This window comes from Achroia grisella, unplaced genomic scaffold (genome assembly GCF_030625045.1).
Source record: "Achroia grisella isolate CSIRO2021 unplaced genomic scaffold, CSIRO_AGI_Agris_v1 utg170, whole genome shotgun sequence".
NCBI lineage: Eukaryota > Metazoa > Arthropoda > Insecta > Lepidoptera > Pyralidae > Achroia > Achroia grisella.
Genome location: NW_026712672.1, coordinates 128260 through 152818, shown reverse-complemented (window position 1 = coordinate 152818; position 24559 = coordinate 128260). Strand labels below are relative to the sequence as shown.

Below are 24559 nucleotides of genomic sequence, written 5' to 3'. Positions count from 1 at the left end.
GAATTTATAATATTAGTAATTATGGATTACGGATTTTCTATTCTCAGAGACTCATTGTGATACTATCTGCGAAACAGAATTATCGAAATGATGTGAATGAAGATTATTCATTTAAAAATATTTTCAAAACCATAACAGACGAAATAGAACCAGGAGAATCTCTTTTTACAGTAAAAACGCAAAGAGAAGAAAACATAGAAGACTACGACGATACTAGACGTAAAAGCGGGAAATTTTCATGCGTCAAAAAGGGAGCGAAGATATGCAGAAATGCGTGTATTTCGTCTTTTATTAATATTTGTTCTAAATTTAAATGCACTAGAAAAATGAAGAGAAATGCTAAGAAGGAGTGCAGAATGACTTGTAAAAGTAGGTTTGTTAGAGGCACGTACAGCGCTAGTGAATAAAAAACTGACGCATTATGTAAGAATTATTGTAGTTGCTTTTATTTTATACCTATTAGATTCTACCTCGTGGTGTATATATTATCTTTACAATCATATTAAATCTCCTTTAAAAGGAAATTTTAATAAACCAAATATGCATACTGTTGTTATTATTATTCTATTCTGATTCTTGGACAGTGGGGTCTCAGAGAAGCTTCCTTTCGCATACACCTAGATTATGTAATGAACTTCCTGCCGAGGTTTTCACACGAGACTACAGCATGGGGTTTTTCAAGAAGGGTATGTTAAGGTTTCTTAAAAGTCCGCAACACGCAGGTGCACCCCTGGTGTCTCAAGCGTCTCTAGGCTCTACTACTACCATTTACCATGATAGATGGGCCATATGCTTGTCTGCCATCATCGTAGTATAAGAAAATACTAATGCGGAAGTGGGTCTGTTATCTTTCAATTGAAGCATAGCTTACAAAGCAAGCTGTTTGGCGTTCAAGCCCTTAGTGCCTGAAAATCAATTTATAGTGTATGTTTAGAAATATATGATCCTCAATTAATGTTTTAAATATAAACATAATTTTCGTAATTCACATTGTAGGTGACATGTGTTAGTCACAAGTGTAGGGTAGATTGATATTAATAACGAGTGAGATGCAATGATTGGTCATAGACCAATCATTGCATCTCACATAATTTGCACTCATGAGTTGATGCCTACAGACCAATAGGGAACATCTCAGTTGTAAGCAGCAATAATCGTACAATAGCTGTCTCTTTTATACACCTAACAACCATCTCTGTCACACACAGGACGTCATGTATTGAGAAATACTACAAATTTATAGTCTCCTGGTACATCGTTCAGTTAATAGTTAGTTTTTGTCTTGATTAACAGAAAAGTTACTACTACCTCCGCGTCATACTCGTGTCACTCAACGACATCTATAACAAAGTTATGTTCTCCTGTGGCATCGTTCAATTATAATTCTTTCAGCAGGAAAAGTTATAAAATCCAATGTAAAAGCAAAAGTGTGATTTTCTGTTTGTTTATTCATCCCATCTATAAATAGACTTTTCACCGTTTATAGTTCAAATAAATTAAAATTCATACAACCGGCAAATCGAATTTATTTCAATTCTGTTACCTACTGTAGGTATATACACATAGTATATACCTTTATTTGTTGACACTTGTAGATCCGTTTTTAATTTGTATATTGTTTACGAATTGTTAATTTATTTAGTAATGATATCTAATTTCGTTTCACTTATATTTTTTGTAATTTTATTATACGGTGTAAGTTCTTTCTAAATATCTATAAAAGTATAAATCCCTAATTATCCTTCATTAGAAATTTTGTACCTCATATAATCGACGTTAGTCGTAGCTAAAATGATTGTACAGTAAAAATGCCATTTATGAAGAGAGTCCTTAAAATCGCAGGATGAGAGACCTACGTCTTGTGTGCACGAAACGTGGTAACAACTTACCATATTACTCGCTCCCACTCTCTATTCTAATACAGTCGAACATAAATTTATGTATCTCTTAACTCAGTTAAGAGTACATTTTTATACTACGACGTCGGCAACAATCATACGGCCCATCTGATGTTAGATGGTACCGTAATCTGTCGAGTGCGCGTTGCCGCCTCTAAAGAAACCTTAACATACCCTTCTTGAAAAACCCATTACACAATCTGGGTGTACGCGGGAGAAAGCAGTTAGTTTCCACCATGTGGGGATGAATTCCCTGTGGATGACATGTTATTGGAATAGCCAGTTCTACCAGGAAAGCCTGGTAGATACATACATACATAAATTGCATTATATACCTTAAGCGTTAACAGTGCACAAGGTGCAACTTGTTTCAAAAGATCTTCAAAAAGAGCCAATTACTTAGACATAAATTTTTTTAGGCAATGAATCTGTGGAAATTTACTGTCCCTACTGTTTCCAAAGCTATAAAAGTTGTAACAAAATCTCTATGATCCTAGGATGGCACCAAAGCAATGAATATATTTGAGACATCACATATAAATGATGACGGAGATGTAAACGTATCGAAAGAATACTTACTGGATTCATCTTTGAATGACCTTAATGTGTTAGCAGTCGTGGTTTTTGATGTAAGTATTTTTTTTATAAAATCGAATGCCAAACAAAATGACGGCTCACCTAAAAGAAAGCGGTAAATATCGTCGCCTACATACACGAACAGCACTGTGGACATCATGTTTTTTTAATGTATGATAATGTAATGTACCTTTCTTTTCTAGAAAGAAAAACCCTCACGTTCTGAAGAAATGAGAGTCGAATCGACATCTATTAAAAATAATGATGTCTCTAAACTAATTGAGAGCAGTGATTCAGCTGGAGAGACATTCCCAAATGAAACCCCTAACGTTTTACGATGGTCGAAGAGTTGCCAAAAAGGTGCTCGTAAGAGATGCAGGAAGGCCTGCTATAACGCATATAGGAATACTTGTTACGTATACAGGTGTAGTGGAAGTATGAAAAGAACCTTGAAGAAGGAATGCAAATCCAGCTGCAGGTCTCAATTCTAAAGTATTAACAGTATTAATAAACAAACAATTTTTGCTAGGAGAACCGACTCTTTTTACTCGTCATTAACTTAACGAAACTTAACCTTTATACTACGTCAAGTATACAATCATGACAGATATTTACTTTAAAAATAAAATACATTTAGTAAACATTTATTCCATTTATTTATACATCAATAAAGTAGGTACAATTTGTATACTATGTGACAATGTTATTAGTTTTTTTTAATGCATTTCATAGAACATAATCTTTTGTTTTTATACAAAAGTTAAAATAATCAACTTTAACAATTAACTCCTGTATATTGTTAATAAATATAAGTACTTAAACGTAATTGATAATTTAACCATCTAATAATTTAAATGGCCCAGAAATTTGTAAACATTTCTGTTGTTTTAAAATAACTCTTATAATAACTAAGTACGATAAGTTAATAATGGTAATACTTATGGGACGGAATTGGAAAGTATGGAAGTATTTTAAAATTATATATATATCAATAATTTTAATGTCTTTTGCATTAATTATAATTGTAAGTGTATAATAAGTTCTATTAGAAATTGTGACAGATTGCCATAGACTACGTTAGTTTACATTCACAACCCACAATAAATTGTAATCTTATATTTTAAAAATAAAAAATATTCATTGTTATTAACAACTAGAAGGCACATTATTTTGTTTAGTATTATATAAATTTAGATATAATTTTATTAAAAAAAAACTTCATATTCAATATAATAAAAATTCTATGATTTTGGAAGACATTAGTGTAAATGCTAAAAGAATAATATTGTCAAATTATAAAATAAAATATTCAAGAAGTAGTGTACGTGCTTTAAAAACAGAGAAACAACAAGAATGACAAGAAATTAATTAGTTTTTTATTTTAATTACTGATTAAAACCATTAATTGTTTTATTTCGTACATAAAAGATATATCACAAATGATACCAAAAGAAATATAGTAAACAGATCAAAAACATATATATATTTACTTAAAAATACAATACGCTAAACGTATTACGAATAAATTTACAATTTTCCTCCACTGGGACTTCTAGAACTACTTTTGATGGATGTGACTGAAATGTTCCCGGAACTACTGCTTAGGGTGGGTGGCGGAGAACGAGGTAATGAGAAGTTTTTATCTGATAGATTCTCCTGACTCTGTGACTTTTGACTAAAAATCGGAATTTTTGATGACACAACTACTGGCTTTGCAAGTTTGTCTGACATTTTAACCGGTATGTTACTGGGTTTTGCAGATATCGCCGGTTTTTGACTCGTTACAAGTGGATCTCCAGCCCTGAGTTGCATTTGATCAAGTTGTGACAATCTCCGGTTCTCTAGATCTGTGCTTGTCACTATTGTACCCTTCGGAGATTCGTAGGTGGCCGTCCGAAATTTGATATGACTGTTTCTGGGTAAATCGAAATCGGAGTGCCGTTTCTTTGGTTCGTTTGTGTTCTGGTTCGGTTTTGCTCGTTTCTTCACGTCGGCCTGCTGTTTAGCCGAGTGGTGCTGTTCGTTTAGGATAAAGTCGTTTAGCATTTCGATATCTAGTTCATAAGATAAAGAAGGCTCTTCGTAAGGAGGTAGTCGTTGTCTACTAGATATTTTGTCTCTACTCAAATCAGATTTCTGTTTTATAATTTTCTCAGTTCGTGGTGTGATTACTTGTATCTCTGTTACATGGTCTTTTTGCGCATCTGAATCTTTGGAGTGATCCTCATTAGAATATCTGTGTGTGCTAGACTGAGTAGATGGATTTATAGAATACCTAGTTTTTGTTAATTCTACGATATCGTTACTTGAGGTTTGTTCATCATCTAAATCTTGGATAATTCTTATACCTAATTTAGACAGTTCTTCTGGTGTTTTTTGCGAGGTAAAATTAGGGTCATTTTGAAGTTTTTCCATTAGCGCTTTCGCTTGTTCTTCATCCAAATCTGTAGTATTAAGTATTATAGTTTCAGTTCTTGTAAATGATGGTTCCTCTGAAGTAAACTGTATATTAGGATTTTTTCTCTTAATTTCATCTAATATTTTCTTATCGATATCTTTTACATTACCTTCTTCAAGTTTTAAATCATCAATATCAACTGGATTTCTTATGATACCAAACGTAACTTGTTCTACCTGTAAAGGAGCTTCGGTTTTAGCTGTAATATATTTCGTAGAAATCTTTTCGACATTTTGCGTGATTACTTTATTTCCATATCCGTCCTCGGCCACGTTGACCGATACTGTTTTCTGAACTGGTTCCTGTGTCATTGTAATGGACATGTTGGCAGGTTCCATATATAAAGTTTTGGTATCCAGTTCCCCACTACGCCTTTTGATTCCATCTATAACATCCGGTATAACTCTTGTAGGTTCGCCAATTTCAATAGACTTTGTATACGATTTATTCATGTGGTTATCGGAAGGCTGATTTTTTTCATTCGTTGATATTGTTACTATATTTGTACTATGAATACCTTTGGGATCAGACCAATCAGATAATTTTTCATGCGAAGACTTATTATATTTAAGACTATTGTTATTTGAACCAACTTTTATATTACTGACAAAATCATCATAATCTCTTAATTTGGGTTCTGAAGATTTTAAGTCAAAATTAACGATATCTGGTTGATGCAGTGTTGATTTAAATGTATCAGTTCTTTGAGGTGGTAACTCTTTGCTAGTAGTAGCTTCGTTATTGTGTGTGTTTTGGTCAACATGTACGTTTAAAATGGGATTTCTAGCAAGAAGTTTTTTCATCACATCTGATTTTAGACGCTCTAAACTGTTCACATATGTATTACGAGAAACTTTCAGATCATCTGGTATGTTAGTATCATATGTCATTGTTAATTTTTCATCGTATTTATTAGGTGATGTCTCAGTTGTGCTTGGTAAAACGTCTTGACTACTATCGAGAGAACTCATATTGCTACCGTCTGAAGTAGATTTAGCAAATTCTGATACGAGTTTAAAATGAACTTTGAGATTTTCGTCCATTATTCTACGAGCCAAATGATCTGAAGTTTCGTGTGGTTCATTTTCTTTATGCAATTCGAAATCTTTATTTTGTAAAGTCGGCTTATTAATTGTTTGCTGGTCTTCAATTCTGTCAGATTCTACAGAACTATTTGATCCTTTTACGATTGCATCTTCTAAATTTCCAAACTCAGAGGCTTTCTTTAAGCGATTTCTTTGAAAAGTATTTAGACCTTCCATTGCGGATGTTTTTGTAATATTCAGGCTAAGTCGCGGTTCTTTATTTTTTATTACCACACCACATTCTGAATCTATCATATCAGGTAGCACATCTTCCGTCGTCGAGTCGAAGAATGTTGATTCTACTACAGACATAGCTTTTCTTTTCTTAGGCGATAAAGTGCTTTCTTTAATGTCTGCATCATCTGCAGATATATCTAGACTTTGAGCACGTTCCAAAGTACCGGTAGAAGGCATGCTAGTTTTAGCCCTCAATTCAAATCGAGAAAGATCACCTAAAGAAGCTGCCTTTCTTTCGTTGTCATCTAAAGTAGATGCAGTATCCGATACCGATTGAACAGTATCGTTTAAGGGAGAACTATGGATAGTAATATCACTGTTATTTAATTCAATAGTTGTGGACCCTTTATCGCTTCTATCACTATTGTTCAGTGATACAACTGAATGGATATCATGACTTGAAGACAAATTAGATTTCGAATCCTCAAAGTAATTATTTAGAGAATCACTCTCTCGTCTAAACGGTTTTGATACGATATCATCAATATCATCTTGACTAAAATTAATTGAGTCATCAATTCGTGACGTACTTTTTGTCTTGTTCACCTTAGGCGTAGAAGTATTAAATGAAGAAATGTCTTTATTGCTACTTGTAACTGATGAATCATATAATACACTAGAATGTTGCTTCTCGTTACTTAAGAAAGCATTGACATCTTTCAATTGCTCTAATATACTGTCATCTGTTTTATTCCTATCAGTGTCTGGAGGAGAAGGTGCTTTGCCCTTGGATTTCTTAATGGCTTTAGGAGCTTCTTCCTTTTTGTGTTCGGATTTTTCTTTATCAAATTCAATTGAACTCTTTCTATTAGTTCTAGCAGCTTTAGCCGCTTCGAGCATGTGTTGAGGTAATTCTTGAGGTATGCCATTTTCGTCTCTTTTAATTCCACTTGAATTTAAATCAGTTCTAACAAAACTTGACAGCGAAGTTTCAGAGGTTCTTGAAGTATTTAAGCTTGTGTTTGTTGTGTTCATATCAGAGTCATTAGTTTTTACTCTAGCATTCGGAATCGGTGGTGCCATTTTTTCGCGTCTTTTAGCCACAACAGGCTTCTTTTGTTCTGTCTCATTTTCATGTTTTAATTGAGCCGTCGGAGCCTGTCTTTGTGGTTCGGGTTTATCTGTTTCATCTATAGATTTTCTTTCCACAGCTACGACACCGTTTTCCACGTTTTTCTGTTTCAATACTCCGTCATCAGGAACATTTGGCGGTAAAACTCTAATACCGAATTTCATGCCACGTTTGGGATCATAATCTCTTTTTTGTATCTCTGCATGTTCAAAATGTGAAATACCATTTTCTGGTTGAATAATTTGAACATCGCTTCCACTGGAAGGTCTGTTCTTATTCTTTTCTTGTTTAGTTAAACCCGTAGTTAAAATATCTGAATGCCTCGTTTTGTTGGCTAGCTTACTATTTTTCTCGTTTTCTCTTTCCAATGTCGTGGGAACACCATCTTTTCTTTCTTTTTTGTTTCTTTCAAGCGTAGTTGTAACTATCTTCTCTGTTATAATTTTCTTAATGCCTCCTTTACTATATTTTGTTTCCAAAGTCGAGTTGTTGGAGTTTGAGGTATTTGGTGATTTCGGTGGATGCAACAACTTGGCTTCTTTCTCAAGCTGAAACGAAATTGACAAAAATAATTTAGTAACTGCAAACAAATATATTTTCACAATATATTACATTTAATAGCAAGAGGACTAAAAGTAATAACAATTAATATTATTTTAAATCGTAGAACCGCAATAATTGACAGGATTATATTCTGTTGCTTATATTTAAATTCAACGGAGGAGAGCACGAGCCTACCACCGTTACCAGGATTAAATTTTGGTTTGATAACAGTGTTTCTTTCATCGGAGAATCAGTCAAAAATGTAAATTAATACTGTCTTTTGGTGTCAGAAATACTACAAGTCCCGAGTGATAAATAACTATCTATCAACAAGATCTAATGTTAAACATTCTCAACAATCTAACTTCCAACCTTCTGTGTCTGTTTTGTAAAACAATAGAGGAATAAGCATTCCACGGCGTACGAAACATTATTGTATTCCAAACAACCATTGTCACAATCAATAACATCGTAACACAATACCTTGTTGATTGAAAAACATCCTAATTCTGTACAACATAGAAAACATAATACAAAAAATTATTTTCAACGTTGAGATCGTTTTGCAGCGAGCTGTAACGATGAGCCTATTGTAACTTGAGCTGCAGGGAGCGTTTAATTTTCTCTCAATTTCAATAGAAAGTCTGTATATGAACATGCCAAGTAAGATTGGTCCAGCCAAAAAGTATTGATGACTAATAGAAAGACAATTTGAGTATAGTCCGGGGTAAATTATTATGCATGTTACATAAGGTGAGAACAATAGTGTTGCGTTTTGTTTAAAGGTTACAGTGTCGTATGAGAAACGCAGAGTTACATTTGTATGTGAGATGTCTTAAGTAGATACATTTGTGTCTTTTGTAGTTCTGTATCTATAATAAATAAGTTAACATTTTAAAAATATTTAACTTTATAGTCAAGATGGTGGATGGTGATGAAATAGTCAAAACATTATTGATTATTATTTAATAATACATCCATTCAATTTGAGACCTAAAAAGAACAAGGCTAAAGGACCCCAAAAATACTGATTTCCAAAAATAATACATTATGGAAATTATTTATTAATCAATGTTTTTAAAGGCTTAGATATGCTAACAGAAATAGTAGATTTATTATAGAGAATGTCACATACTTATCTATGATTTTACTATGTAATAGAGAGGCATGTACTATTATAATTTAAGAAGTACTGCGGTACTTAAATTTAGCACAAATACCTCAATAGTAAGCAATTATAAAGTTAACAGCATCAATTATACAACCTGTGTTATTGAAAGTTACATAAATTTATTGAGGTTGAATCTATCACGAATTGTCTATGCCATGGCAGACGGAAATCGTTTATGATTCGAGCCGTGAAATGTAAATTGTTCAAAGACAAAAGTTCTATTGCTGCCTGAGATTAGGTCATTGTTAACAAAACGTGACACTGAAGCACTGTACTTTTTTTCTTTATTTATTTAGGAGCTTGGTATCACAATAGTAAGCATGTTACAGCTTCTAAATTCTTATTACGTTTATGTTACATCTATTTATAAATTAAAATAGATTTGATTTAGGATCCAGTAACTGTTAAGTGTGTCTAAATTAAATTGTTTTCAATTTAATTCTACTAAGTGAAAGACCTACTCCATTTTCTTGTAATGAAATAGGTGAAGTAAAAACTTCAGAATTCGTTTCCTCACCGTGCTAACGTCGCCAGTAGAGCCAGCCCTCTTCAACAGCGGATGGAGAACCCCCCTGCCCGCCCCGCTAGACCTGCCCCCCTCCACTATCTCTAACTCCACGGGGTATGGAGACGCGAGAGACAGGATCCCAACAGCGTCCTCTAGCGGTGTGCCCGTGAATTCAATCTTGATACTCTTTATTTTATCACCTACAAAGAAAATTTTTTTTTTATTAATATTCTATAATATTATAGAATATGAATCTATAGTAAGTAGAAAGTATCTATAATATTAGTAGTTTTTTGAAACTACGCCGTGACATTACAGGGTAAGAGCATAATATCCAGTCCTCTGATATTACGGGTGACAAAGATTAGTCTTTATTGCCGTTCATGTATAGATAATACACCCATATACGGCTTACGTTACAATCAAGTGAATCGCTAGCTTATTAGCCTAGCCTATATGCGATTAAAAATTAATTCAAATCAAACCAAATCAAAAATAATTTAGTCCCACGAAGGTCAAGTTTTTTGTATTAATATTTTTTCCTTACCGTACATTCAAACAAACAAACAAACTCTTCAGATTTATACGGGGTTATGCGTAAAAGCGTGTACCAAAAGAGAGAAAAGTAAACTGAACTATCCTCAAAAAATGTCGTCAGAAAAATAGTATAACTGCGAAAGTTTGTGAGTATGGATTTTATTTGAAACTTTACAATGATATAGCTTATAGGTACATCAGAATAACACATAGGTTATAAATTTCACGCGTGGGAAAATGCGGGTACAGCTAGTATAAAATAACTTTTAAAACTCTCCAATTAGATGCACAATCATATTATCAGTTTTGTAAGAAAAAATCAATATTTACATTTCAACGTCTTTTCGTTTTGTAAATACTTTATGTATACAATTAACCCCATAGATCTAGATAGAATGCATTATTTCATTAGAAATGGTTTATACATCGTGATATTATGAATAAAGGGGCCGCCAGCACGTTGAATCATAAAGGAAGAGTATTGTCCAAGTTACTTGGAACTTAAGCATTATGCATAAATATCATTACTTGGTGCATCATCTTCCGGCAGCATAGACATTGCACGGCAGCATGTTTAATATGCAGGCATGCATATTTCATCAGAAAGTTATTGTAGTAGAACTAAGCTGTCAAATCTTAAAGTATATTCAATTGTTTTGTCTCTAGCAATATTTTCATTGGCGGAAGAATTTTTTAAAACTGATAAATGTTTTTTTGAGAAACCAAAATCAAATCTTGGCGCTATATAAATATTAGTGTAGCCAATTTTAAAAATAAATGGGTTCGTTTTTTTTTAATAATAACTACGATTTTAATTACATAGTATATAACTAGATACCTGCCTGATACAGAAAATGCCTCTAGGTGTTAAGTCCGCCATGTGCACCTTCATTTGTGTATTTGTACATTAAAGTTTTAATAAAATAATATAGCGCTTGGGTGTGGATTTTGTCCAATTGCCAGTGATCTACTAAAACAGGTTGACGTTCACAAGTTCCTCCTAAAACTATCAATGTTATTTCCCTGCGAATTCACCACAATGTGCTAACTGACATACAATCACTACAAACTCAACTTCTCATCTTCCACTGGTTCTCCGCCATATACCGTCAGCGTAGGCAGGCGCACCATATCATTATCGTCCATTGAAATTTTTTTTTATATAACGCAGGAGACAAACGATCATTCGTCTCACCTCATGGTAAGTGATTACCGCCACCCATGACCACCCGCAACACCAGGGGAATAGGAAGTACATTGTCAACAATAAGCTCTATTCTTTAAGGTTTCAATATCGTATCGGTTCGGAAATACCATTGCTGGAAGGTGATCCCACAATGAGGTTGTGCGTGGTAAAAAGTTTCTAGAAAACCGCGCTCTGGAGGACCGCTATTCATCCAGATGATCAGGATGGTATTTTAGTTTCTGGCAGGTGGTACGGTGGTGAAACTCAGCAGCTGGTATTAATCCGAATAATTCCTCAGAACACTCCCTGTGATATATGCGGTAGAAAATGCACAGAGATGTAATATCTCGCCGCAAAGCCAATGGGTCAAGTCCGTCACATAAACGTTTATAACCAATGATTCTGGCTGCTCGGTTCTGAATGCGGTCAAATTGTTTACCTGGTTCCAATTTGGCTGCAGCCGCTGGACCACTCCGTAGAACAGAATGCACATGTACCCCCTCCCGCGCACCGCCTCCACACCTCAAACCCAGGCCCGTGAAGTCTCGAGCCCATAGCTTTACCCGCCGCACTCTAGCGCGCTGCAAAAAAGAAACAATTGCACTGAACAATAGTGAAAATTGACCTTATTTCATGGTGATATTGATCAATGGTTTATTCATCAAGAATGAAAAAAAAAACAAACAAGTTTTATTATAAGGAAATGTCTTATTATTTTTATGCTCAGCCTCCTAGCTTACTTCATTGCTCTGTGCTATAGAATCAATAAAAGTTTTTATAGTTCATATTAATAACAAATAGATTAATTTTATAAAACTAGAACATTTTTATGATTTCGTGAGAATACGGACTAACATACAGCGCAATATCTTAAATATCAAGATTTTAAACAACAGTTAGTGTTTATCTTTTCATTTAGTAATGAACAAGGCTATCAGGTACAGGAACGTATTGTTCTTGTTTATTGAAGAAGAAAAGAAGAAAAATCATCATCATAATCAGTTAATTACTTCTATCAACATATAAAAAAATCTATAATATATGAGAAATTTCATTATCTTCATAATTTAGCTCACATTTTAATAGTTATTCTAGCTAAATCTAATAAATTAAACAGCTTAAAAATCGGTTTTACCGTCCTTGAGTTATAAATAGAGTACCTAACATAATTTTCTGTTGTATAGCCTATATATATATGGGTTATAAATTTAAAGTTTTTATAGTGAACTAATTTACATCATAATGACCTACTTCGCCTGATAAAATATATTAAACCTTTTTAATTTATACGCTATAAATATTGGATGTTAGCATACTCGGTCGTGTAAACAGCAAAATATCATATCCAAATGGACGTAAGGAAACATATACCATGTACGTATGGAATAATATCCTAATGAGGCAATAATTTTGTACCCCCTTTTACGACAATTCTGTCCGAAAATTATATATATCTGGGCACTATAATAATTTATCTTCATCCATCACATTTATAATCCTCAAAATACCACGCTTGGCTAAGGCCCGCGTGTTGGAAAATATTTCCGCCATAAAAAGGGGGTAAAACTTTCCAACACCCACTTACCCCCAAAAAATAATAATTTACAATCTTAGGTTGTTTTACAGTCATTGGCAATCCTATAAGAGGGCGTGCCTATAAAAGTGCTCAAGATCGCTGCATAGACCTGTAGTGTGATTGCAGTTCCACCTCCAAGAAAACCCCGAGATGGTAGCGTGTATTCCTTCTGCCTTCTTAAAAGAGAACTACATATGTCCTAAAAACAAAGGCCATACAGTAAAGCGATGCCGTTAGAGTCGCGGTGGACTGTCATTGCTCATGTGACTCCGGTAATAGGTGCTGCATCGGGATACCTTGGAATTTTAGTGTGTAGGATTGTCTTAGTACTCGTTTACCTCCACGAGGCGGGCAGGTCTCTATAAGGATTCTCTCCAAGTAAAAAAGGTTGTTACATAGTTAAGTTGCACATATTTAATTGTAATTCTTGTTACATCAAGATCGCAACGCAAAAATCACTCCTCTCTATCCTAAGATTGCCTGGAGATCACTATTTGGCAATTAGGTCCCCTAATTTGACTCTATGTTGCACTTAGTAATATTTTTTATTTAGTTGTACATATTAGTTTGTGTAACTGTAATTTCTGTGAAGAGAATAATCAAGAGTTTGTTATTTATTATAGTATCTGTGAAACTATTCAAACATGTAGGTATTATTGTGCCTCCTGAACTTGTATAGAATTATACTGTATATCAGGTGTAATATACCTTCCCAGGGTTCATTATTGTGGAAGTTAACACTGTGACTGTGTATAGATACGAAGTATATAAAACTTTTTTTTATAACAACGCTTAGGAAATATATTAAATTAATAAAAAAACACACACTACCATACAGTTGACACATACACACATAGATGAGTAAATATATAATAACAATAAATGAATAACCCAAGGAACAATTCCCACAGCGCCATCTAGTCCCAAGCTTACGCAAAGCTTGTGTTAGGGCAATAGAAAACTGATAGATATTATATTATAAATACATCATAAAAACCTAGTCTAAAAACGATACAAACAATCATAATCATGAACACAAATTTTGCGAGCGAGGAATCGCACCCGGGACCATCGAAAGTTTCAATGTGCTAAACGATTACACCACTGAGGCCGTCTAATATAAGGTATGCCACAAAAAAAAAAATACCGTGCGAACTTCCTAACCACCAATGGTCTGTGTATGCTGTATGTTATTAAAAACAAAGCAATTAAATTTGTTCAGAGTTGTGTTAGGTTTGATGATTTCACCTCTTGATTATCATAAGCGCCTACTTAAGCTAGTCATGACATCATCATGGCATGCCTCATGAAACCTGACAATCAAGGATTGCATCCGTGTGAACTAAACATGACCTTCATAATATTACGCAGTGACCTCTATAACGTGGCAGATTAGAGAGTTACTACTGTATAAAGATTTTGGACTACTATAATGTTGTTGACCGCAGCCGGCCTTTATAGCTTCGCCGGACGATAGGGCGCGAGTGGAGATGGCACTCCAAACCAAAAGAAGGACTTATAGAGATACGACTTCAGTCTGAGGACACTGTTAGAAGTTCGAACGTCGGCTCTAAGCCGAATTAGACGAGGAATCGATCGGAGGAGACAATACAATAGAAGTGTTTTCGTCTGTTGTCACATTGTTATTTAATAGATATAGAGGTTGGAAAAGATTTAAATAGTATTGTACCATACGTAAATATAAATTTAGAAAAAAAAAAATTGTCTAGAGAGTTTGCAATGGGAGGTTGTTTTTTTTACAAAAATATTATCTAATCTATTTCTTTAGGAGATATTGACCATCGCTCCTAAGAATATCCTTCAATTCCTGTCCCTGATAACGTAGGGTAACGAAATTTAAAAAGGAGCCAGTATTATAGATCTTGGTAGGTCGTAGTGCTACCAAGATCTAAAACACCAGACAAAATAGAATTTGTTTTGAGAGAATTGGGATGTTCCCAAAGCTCTCAAAACAAAATCTATTTTTTAGGAACCATCTTGGCATATTGGTTAATACACCTGACTTATAAACCTGGTAGAGAATCCAACGAAAAATCTTCTGTATGTGACTTTTAGATTATCTTTCATTAATGTTTTTAAAATTAGCTTATGATAGTGTAACAGGCCCTTATACCGCCGTAGTCGCTTGAATTAATGGCCTGAATACTCAAAGCCTACCTAAGATTATGTATCTCGACACCAGATCATTTGCAACCGCGGCCCGATCAATTTGTTACAAGTTGCATCGGAATGCGCCGCGGAATTCATCGGGTTGCAATCGCCCAGTCCTTAATAAGCCGGTACGACTTGTTTCTTGCCAGATCGGAATACTGGTGGTGATATCGATAATTATGCATTCACTTTTTAAATTACTACGACTGATAATAAATATTTTTTTAAGCTACAAAAAAATATAGTATTTGTTGTAGTCAGGGTGAGCTCCTCAAATTCTTAGTGAATTTGCCACGATGGGCTAACTGACCTGACCTCATGCTAATCGTATCATCTTCTACTGGTGCCCCGCCAGCGTATAACGTTAAGGTAGGCGTTGTCCCAAGATTGCCTTGTAAAAATTGCTTTCAGCAATAAGGCCGCCTTGCTGTATTTATACACATATACGTATCGACCATACTTGTGAACGGCTGCTGCTTGTGGGGTTGGTCTGTTCGGGTTACGAACAATGATTAGACTATTTGCTTTTGACAAAATTGCAATAATCTATGCTGGTATTCACTCTATACACTCCCAAATTTGAATCTGTATTATTATAAACATGTACAACCATACTTGAAAAAGACACAAGCTGAGCTTGTTGTCAGTTTTTCTTAATTCGAAATCATTCCGAACTGACGGTAGGTTAGACATATGTTAAGAGTCTGTTATAAAGATATTTTGAATTTGAATATGTTTAGTTCACTCATTAGTTGTATATATCTTCTATCTTTGTATAATGCAAAATAAAGCATATTCTATCTATATATCTATATCATATTGTATTTTGAAAGCTATAAACATAAACCGTCTGAACTAATATAGTATTAAATGATACGCAAGTATTCAGTTACGTATGCCAATTTTGTTATATAACACCTGCCACTTTTCTTTCATACAAATTAATCATACATAAGCTATGTACAGTACAGTCATGTCGGTACAGTCACATAGCGTTTCCAATCATTGTAAAGCGTAAACATGATCTTAGCAAAATATTTGAATTAATTGAAAACAACGACCATGTTTATCTTTAAACAATATTCCGGTTTTATTGCTCGGCACAGCAGTGCCACAGGGTCTAATTGCGTATTCAAATCATCGAGAAACACATTGAAATGTACAAAATTTCATCCAAATACATATACATATATTATACATACATTGAAAACATCCAGACCGATACAAGCAATCATACTCATGAATACAAATATTTGTAAAGTGCGAAGAACCGAATCCGCGATCATTGAAAGTAAAGCGGTGTGCTAAATCGTTAGACAACCGAGGCCGTCATTGAAATGATTCTTACTTGTAAATGCATGTCATCTTTGCTTTGTTCGGGTTTCGTGAATTCTGCCTGAAGAACTGATGGTTTCCCACCAAGAGGCAGGGTTGGCGCTTCATTCTGCCACGTGTTGCGCTCGTCCTGTCTGAATCCAGGGTTGTCGAAGGCGAACTCGTCCTTCACCGATTCGGGGTCCGTAGAAAACACTAGATGCTTTCCTGTTGACAAAAATAATCAAATTATAAAAAAAAATATTTAAAAAATTTGATTAAGAAACTAGCTTAATCCTAGGTCGATAACTGTGGGGACTATTACCTACAACATAGCTTTCTACAGTAGGGATGTGACATTCTCTATAAAAAGCTTATTAAAACGAATATTCGATTATTTTTGTTAGCATAAAATCTTCTTCTGCTTTAATATCAAGTTACTTATTTAAATACATTACATACTCACGCCGACGAAGTTGCGATCATAAACTAGTTTTATTTGCAGGTTCATGAGTTGCACAATAAATATTTAAAACTGGCATTGACTTTGTTTAATTAATTAAAATTAATTTCCCGTTATTTTTTATCTGCGATCTAACTACGTTAATTGTGTTAATTATCTGTTTCACATTTATAAAATTAGATATCTTCTAAGTAGGTATAAGCTAGTTATTGCGTATAGCAAATAAACTGATGGGTTACCTAATGTCAAGTGTTTATTTGTACAAGATGATGAAATGGTTAATCCATCTGTATGTTTACACTGTTGGGGCATCAGTGAAGGATTGGAATGGTAATACAACTATTAGAATGGTAAACAAGCTGACGGGCCACCTGATGGTAAGTGGTAACTTATATGTTGCTATTCCGTAGGACAAAGGTGTCACGCTTCCGTACCCGGATGAAAATAAATGAATTATTCAGATAACTTGGCCGAGTCTGGTAAATTCAACAGAAACTAACAGTATTGGTTTCCAGGTCCCTGTATAAAGAAAGTAATCTTCGAATGCATACTAATATTATATATGTGATAGTGTGTCTGTCTGTCTGTCTCTTTATTTACTTTAGTACGTTTAAACGGCAGAACAGATTTCAATGAATTTTGTAAAAATAGATGTATTAGGAGGACGTACATAAACGGATAAAAAACAGTATATTTTATCTATGGTTATGAGTGTGATTGAGGTAAGTATTTTGTGTAAGGCCAGAAGCTAATGGAACTTGGTTTTCGATTTGCCTACTCCCTAAGTGATCTAGTGTGTAGATAGATGGACGTTTTATCTCAAAAAGCAGGTGAAGTTGCGGGTAACAGCAAGTATTATTAAGCCGTTTAAGTTGTATGTGGTTCAACTAAACTTAACATTAATGTCTTTACGTCTTTATTACGTATTCATAAAATTTTATGTAAAACGTAGGAACAGGCAAAAACACCTAAAAATATTATTCGTGTTAAATTCCGATTTAACTATGTATATTAAAAATTTGTTCTAGACGCGAAAGTTAAAAATAACTGACAGTTAATTTTACATTCTAAAAGCAATTTGTAAAATTTGGTGATTTACAAAACATGTTCCTATCCACGTAATGTAACGTATAACTTTCACTGAAATTTCAACAAGTCTTAACTCTTACTGGATCGCGAGAGTACATTAAAATACTTGTTAAATGCACGCGGACTGTACGCATCTTCATTAACTATTTGATAATTAATGTAATTAAACATCCATTGATACCACGCGTGCCCACTTAAGATATGACAGATACCACGAGACTGTGGTTGATTCTAAAATGTTATTGCCTAAATTTATCTCTAAATAGTGTGGTTGACACTTAAATTTCGAGAATAGTAATTTAGAATGACATTTCAAAAACTACTATTCCCTGAATTTATCTCTCGATAAGTCTAGATGACATTGAAATTTTGGAAATAGTATTATTGAATGGCATTTCTGGACCTACTATTCTCTAAATTTATCTCTAGATAGTGTGGTGAAATTTTGGGAACAGTATTTTCTAATAAATGTACTAACTTATGTGGACTAATAACCTGAATGCTACCAATGTATCATATTAAATTGACCACCACACTGTTTCATCATATTAAATTCCTGGTGAATTTGCCACGATGGGCTAACTGACTTGACCTCATACTCATTTTATTATCCTCCACTGGTGCACTACCAGCGTATGCCGTTAGTGCAGGAAGGGGACCATTACATTATTAACCTTTAAAAAAATGGGTACATCAGGGGGAAAGGAGAGTGTTAGTGATGTGGACTAATAACCTCATTGCTAGCAATGTATTGTCAGATTGACCTCCACGGGTCCCCCTGGAAACCATCGTAATAAATTGCCATTTGCCAGTCGTTTTACACGTGCGGCCTATGGTTTGGGTATACGCAGAGGGCATACAACGCTCTTCGTATACAGTATAATAATGGGTTTAGGATGTTGTTGGGGCTCCCTCGGTTCTGTAGCGCATCAGAGATGTTTGCAGCAGCGCGGGTAGATGGATTTGAAGCCATAATGCGTAAAACAGCTGCATCACTGATGTCTAGAATTCGGGGGAGCTCAAACAGCATCCTAAAAACTGTTGCGAATATACCTGATTGTCCGCTCCAGAGGCACTGGATAACGTTGCATTGTGGACCCAGTGCTTCTGGACGTGGACACAGATATATGAATTAAATATATCTACGTATATGTATATTATAAGTTACTAACATAGTTTTATAAGTTTTTACTAACACAATATGGATGTAATCCGAATTAAAATTAAATAAAATAAAAAAAAATAAATAAAAATACGAGTTAACTGACTTCATGCTAATTTTATGATTCTCCACTACCGCCCTGCCAGCGTAAACCGTTACTATTCCATTATGACACATTAAAAAATTATCTACCTACTTGCCGCTGTGGATGAACATTGCACAAATTATCTCACCAAGTTGTCAACTTACGTATTATTAGAGCCCAGTTTTCACTGAGTGAAATCATTAGATCGAGTTCACACGATCGGCTTGCGTGTTATAATCTACAATTATGCGATTGCATGCGTTTAGATGGAAACAAGGTCAGTGGATGCAGTAGTGTGCATACGGATGTTGGAGCTTCGAGATTTCTAAACAACCATATTTTTCTAAGCAAACCGTTTTGTTTAAAAAAAAATAACATGTCTTCGACTTTGAATTGCAACAGTAGGTTTTAACTTTTACAATTAAATTAAGGAGAATTTGTAATTACATAAGTTATCTACACGTAATTAGGTATGAGATTAATCCGCTTTAAGCCATTTCCGATGATTTATTTGATGTTAATTTTGATAGTTAATATATATTCATAAGAGCCTATAATAGACCTACATGAATAAATACTTTGAGTTTTGAATTTATTTGAATTTTGAGTTGTTTGTTTTTTTTTATTTATTCATTATTATTTTTTTTTATTTTATTTATATTATATTTATAATTATTCGAGTCTAGTTATCAAGATAGACTTTATACAAAGTTCTCTGCTCGGTAATTTACCCTTATAATTGTATTGCTTTTCAATTGAAAAACATTCCAAATAAGGCTGCTTGCCTTATTTTAGATAGCACAGTGAAATTTCAGGATACGCAGGTATTATATCTCTATATCATCAGTTCATGTGTAGAGGCGGTTCATATTTTGAAGGCCTCGGTAGTCTAGCCTTACTTTCGATGGTCGCGGGTTCAATTCCTCGTACGGCACAAAAATTTGTATTCATGAGTATAACTATTTGTATTGGTTTTGGTGTTTTCAATGTATATTTAATATGTATTTATAAAAAAAAATATATACATTAAAGTAAAATAAAATACATTAGAAAAAAGTTATAACAGTTGTCTATAGTACACAAAATAAGCTCTGCTTAGCTTGGGACTATATGGCAATGTGAATTGCTCTTGGATATTATAAAAAAAATACATGAAATAAAGTTCTGTAATACGGTAACTTGTAACGGTACATCATACAATATAAATAAACACGAGTTGTATGATATCTAATGAGGCAGCAAAAAGGCTAGCCGTCGTGAAAGTACCGGCCCAGTTCTATCCGATATCGAAAGCAAGAGTTGATCACGTGTGAATTAGCACTGTTCGTAATTGTTACGCCGAGATAATCCGCTTCAATTGCGAACCATTTTAACCAATTTTCTTTTGCTGGTTTATTAGTTATGTGCAAAAACAACACATAAAAATATTATGTTATCAATTTAACAGTTCATAATTACTGATTTAAAACTTATTACAGTAGGAATTGTGATTTTATAATGGCAGTATGGATAGGTGTATGGTTGTTTCTCTTTCACGCAAAAAGTACTGAATGGACTTTAAAGAAACTTTACAATAATGTACATGAGAATAACACATAGGTCATAAATTTCATGCAGGTAAAACCGCAGGCACAACCAGTACTCACTACATTAACGCAGTATAATAAATAATAATTTATTTTAAAATTATGAAATGGATATTTCGTAATTTTAAAATAAATTATATTATTATATTTTTGAGAAATATTTGTTAAAGTAAATAACTTTAAAAACTAGTCTTTTTTGGTTAGTATGTAACACACAGCCTATTTATTTAACGCAGGTGAAACCTCAGTAACAGCTAGTATAAAATACAGGTTACTAAAATATATCTTTCTATAGGTGAAAGAATGTATAAAAGAGGTTAAATATTGTATGATATTAATTAAGCAAACAAATATAAATATTAATTCTTTATTACATAACTTTTAATGAATGACTTATAAACCGTACCAAATTAATGATTAAATTAGCTAAGATAAGGAGTAAAACCTTCGATTGAGTAATACCTGCTCTTAAATTATATTATTTTTAAATTTGCACAACATGCAAAGGAAATGGTGTAATAAAAACACGCGAGTGTGATAGCAGTTTGTGGATGTGTTACAATCGATTCAAGTTTTTGTAAACCTGGCTCATTGAAGACACTATACAATCATTCATTTATCCACTTCACCTGAGGTTTGGCAAAGATACAAAGTATAAGACATATAGCAGAAAATATGGCAATAAATATACGAGTATAATATAATAATATATTACCTTTGGACAATTTAAACGGCGCTATCTAGTCCTAAAGCTAAGCAGGGCTTGTGTTATGGGTGAAAACTCATAGAAATATTTAAATAAATACGTTTTGGAAATTGGAAAACCTACATAATATACAACATAGAAAACCACCAGTCCAATATATGGTAAACACTCATACTCTTGAATACAAAATTTTTACATTGTTCGAGGAATCGAATCTGCAACCACCGGCAGTAAAGCTCTGTGCTAAACTGTTAGACCACCGAGGTCGTAAAAAATACCTCAGATGTTATCTCAGTTGTGTTATTTGTACTTCCTTTCTGTTCTTATCATATAATTAAATAAATATAAATTAGAGTCAATGTCTGAACCAAATTTTCATAATTTGTAGGGCGAACAACCGGTCCCTTGCGAAATGGTAATACAAAATGGCGTCCAAACGTGACGTCTAATTTGCACACAGTCGTCGGTGCCATTTTTGTTGCTATTCATAATGGTTGCCTAAATATTAATAAGCTCGAGACTTTCTAATGTAATAGAAGTATTTATGTGGGCACAGTGCAATTTACCACTAACTGTTTGATCTTCCTAGCAATATTACCTGAAGCACTATTTTTTTAATTTACGATAATGGATTGGTTCACCCGCCCGCACTAACGGTTTACGCTCGCGGGAAACCAGTGGAGGATGATAAGATGAACATAACATCAGGGTTAGTTAGCCCATCGTTCCAAAGTCACTAGAAGCTTATCATCATTAGGTACATAGTAAAAAATAAAGTCACTGTCGCTGTCCATATGTAGCATACATATGGACAGCTTTAAAACTAACTAAACATTTTTGAAGCGGTTTTTTTAAATAGATAGAGTGATTCTAGCGGAAGGTTTATATATATATATATATATATATATATATATATAATATATATACATCCATTGCGAAGCCGGGGCGAGTAGCTAGTATACTATATTAATTTTAAATGTAATGGATTATACTTTTTATTCCACGACCAATGTCTCCTTTTTGCCATTTTTTCGTTTTTTTTTTAAACTATTAGAGTTTAAAAAATAAAGGAAAATACCAAATATTGCTAGTCTTTAGATTGGAATCTATGTAGAAAGTCGTCTGGATGGAGATGGATGCTACTTTGTAATCTATGTTCCGGTCTGAAGGGTGAGAAATGGCAGTAAATTACAGCGCACGGAGGCATGACATCTTAGTCCTCAAGAATGTAACGCGTGAGGGATGCCACAAATATACGGCGTGATTTCTTGATACTCTGTCACAATACAGAACCTGGGACAGATTTTATTTATTAAGAGTTCGGGCTATTACTAGGTTCTAAAGAGAATCTGTAGCACTATGATCATAGATTGACGACCTCGGTGATCTAGCGGTTAACACACTGCTTTACTTCCCATGGCCGCGGGTTCGATTTACGGCACAAACATTTGTATTTATGAGTTTAATCTAGTATTTGTATTAATAAAGTATTTATATATTTGTATCAATTGTCTACTACCTATAACAAGGTCTGCTTAGGTTAGGACTAGATGTCGCTGTGTGAATTGTCCTGAAATATTATTATATTATAAGTCTATTGTGCTTGCCCTTTTTTTCAAAGTTCGCTGCATACTCCCGTCAGGGACAAGAATTGAAATTCTAAGGAGCGATGGTTTTATCTCCTCAAGATAAAGTGAATTTTCCAAAGTAGATGTTTTATGGATGAGTGGCTTACAACTACATGGGATCTGTATTGGCGTTTCCTCTTCCATTTGGCAAAATCTGGAAATCTTTAACCACAGACCTAAGTTTCCCATGTGTATATTTAATTAGCAGTGACCAGTGAAGGCCCTAGTCATGTGCCTGATGATGATGGTCTAACCATGATTCATATATTGTGTTTACTTAATAGCATTAGTCTTTTAGTGTATTGATTCGAGACTATAGATTTCAATACATTTGACTATAGTCATCTCGGCAGTTGACAACGGGTGTCATTGACCTCGCGTGGGAGTCGCCACTATAGTCATATTTTTAATTAGACGAAGTCAACTGACGTTTACTGTGTTGTCAGTATTTGATGAAATAAAAATAGTGTTGTGACAAAGTGAATCATTGAAAAAACTCCTGAATTAATGGAATTGCCTCGATTGTCTAGTGAATAGTTAGTGTGCCGAACTGCCGATATCGGGTACGGGGTTTGAATTTTAGCCGTGCTTTATACATACCAACGAGTTTACGACGATTATGTTCCTATTGTATCTACCTATACTGAATACCGAGTATTTTAAACGTAAAGAAAAAATTGCGTGGAAACTTTTAAGACTGTCCTAATTACAATTCATAATGTAATTGAAACTATAGATGTACAAAATATAACAATATATAACATAATATAGTTAGGTAATAAAAATAAAAAACTGCGCTTATTACAAAATTTGTTTTTATTCATCATCAGATAAAAAAATCATTGTCGCTTTCAGTGACATTAATTATAAATCTGTCTAAAAATTGATAATAATTTATCTTTGAAACAGTGTTTCGCTCCACGTTTCTCCGGAGACTTAAATTGTTCACTTTGTATTATTTTAATACATTGTAGACTGAGGTCACACCAATTCCCAAAATGTCAGCTGTTTTCGAAATACATTTGTTTTTTTGGGAGCCTCAATAGGTAATAGTGAAGCAGCTTCCTCAAATACGTATTTGTAGACGTTTTGTATCATAAGTTTTTCGGTAACGTCTTTCTTGGAGACAAGCTTTGGCTTGACGTGCTTGGTTGAGGATCCATATTGTTTGTATGAAACAATATAGTAAATAGAATAGAATAGAATAGAATAGAAAATCATTTATTCAAATAAACTTACATTGAAGCACTTTTGAATAGTCATAACATTTTTTTTTTAATCTACCGCTCATTCGGAATGCTGTCTCATCACAAGAAGAACAAGCAAGAAACTTGTGTGTTGCTCTTTTAAATAATTTATTCTTACTTACAATTTAAGTTTAAGTGTGTGAATACAAACCACCGATTAGCACTAATTCAATTAAATACTCAAAAATAAAAAAATATTGAATACATAACCAACTGGTTAAACAATTAATAAGAGGAAATCAGTCATAGTGATTAGAGCA

General features: G+C 33.8%; 1 protein-coding gene across 1 annotated transcript in view; it reads right to left on the bottom strand.

Moving 5' to 3' along the window:
• Window positions 1-3135: 3135 nt before the first annotated feature.
• The window catches only part of LOC131841428 (uncharacterized), a 57381-nt gene continuing 35957 nt past the window's right edge, over window positions 3136-24559 (bottom strand). The window contains exons 2-5 of the mRNA XM_059189745.1: window positions 16368-16561; window positions 11711-11852; window positions 9558-9748; window positions 3136-7874 (exon numbers count right to left, since the gene is read on the bottom strand). Of these exons, the coding sequence (XP_059045728.1) occupies window positions 4002-7874; window positions 9558-9748; window positions 11711-11852; window positions 16368-16561 (4400 nt within the window). The 3' untranslated portion in view covers window positions 3136-4001. The remainder of the gene's footprint in view (window positions 7875-9557; window positions 9749-11710; window positions 11853-16367; window positions 16562-24559) is intronic.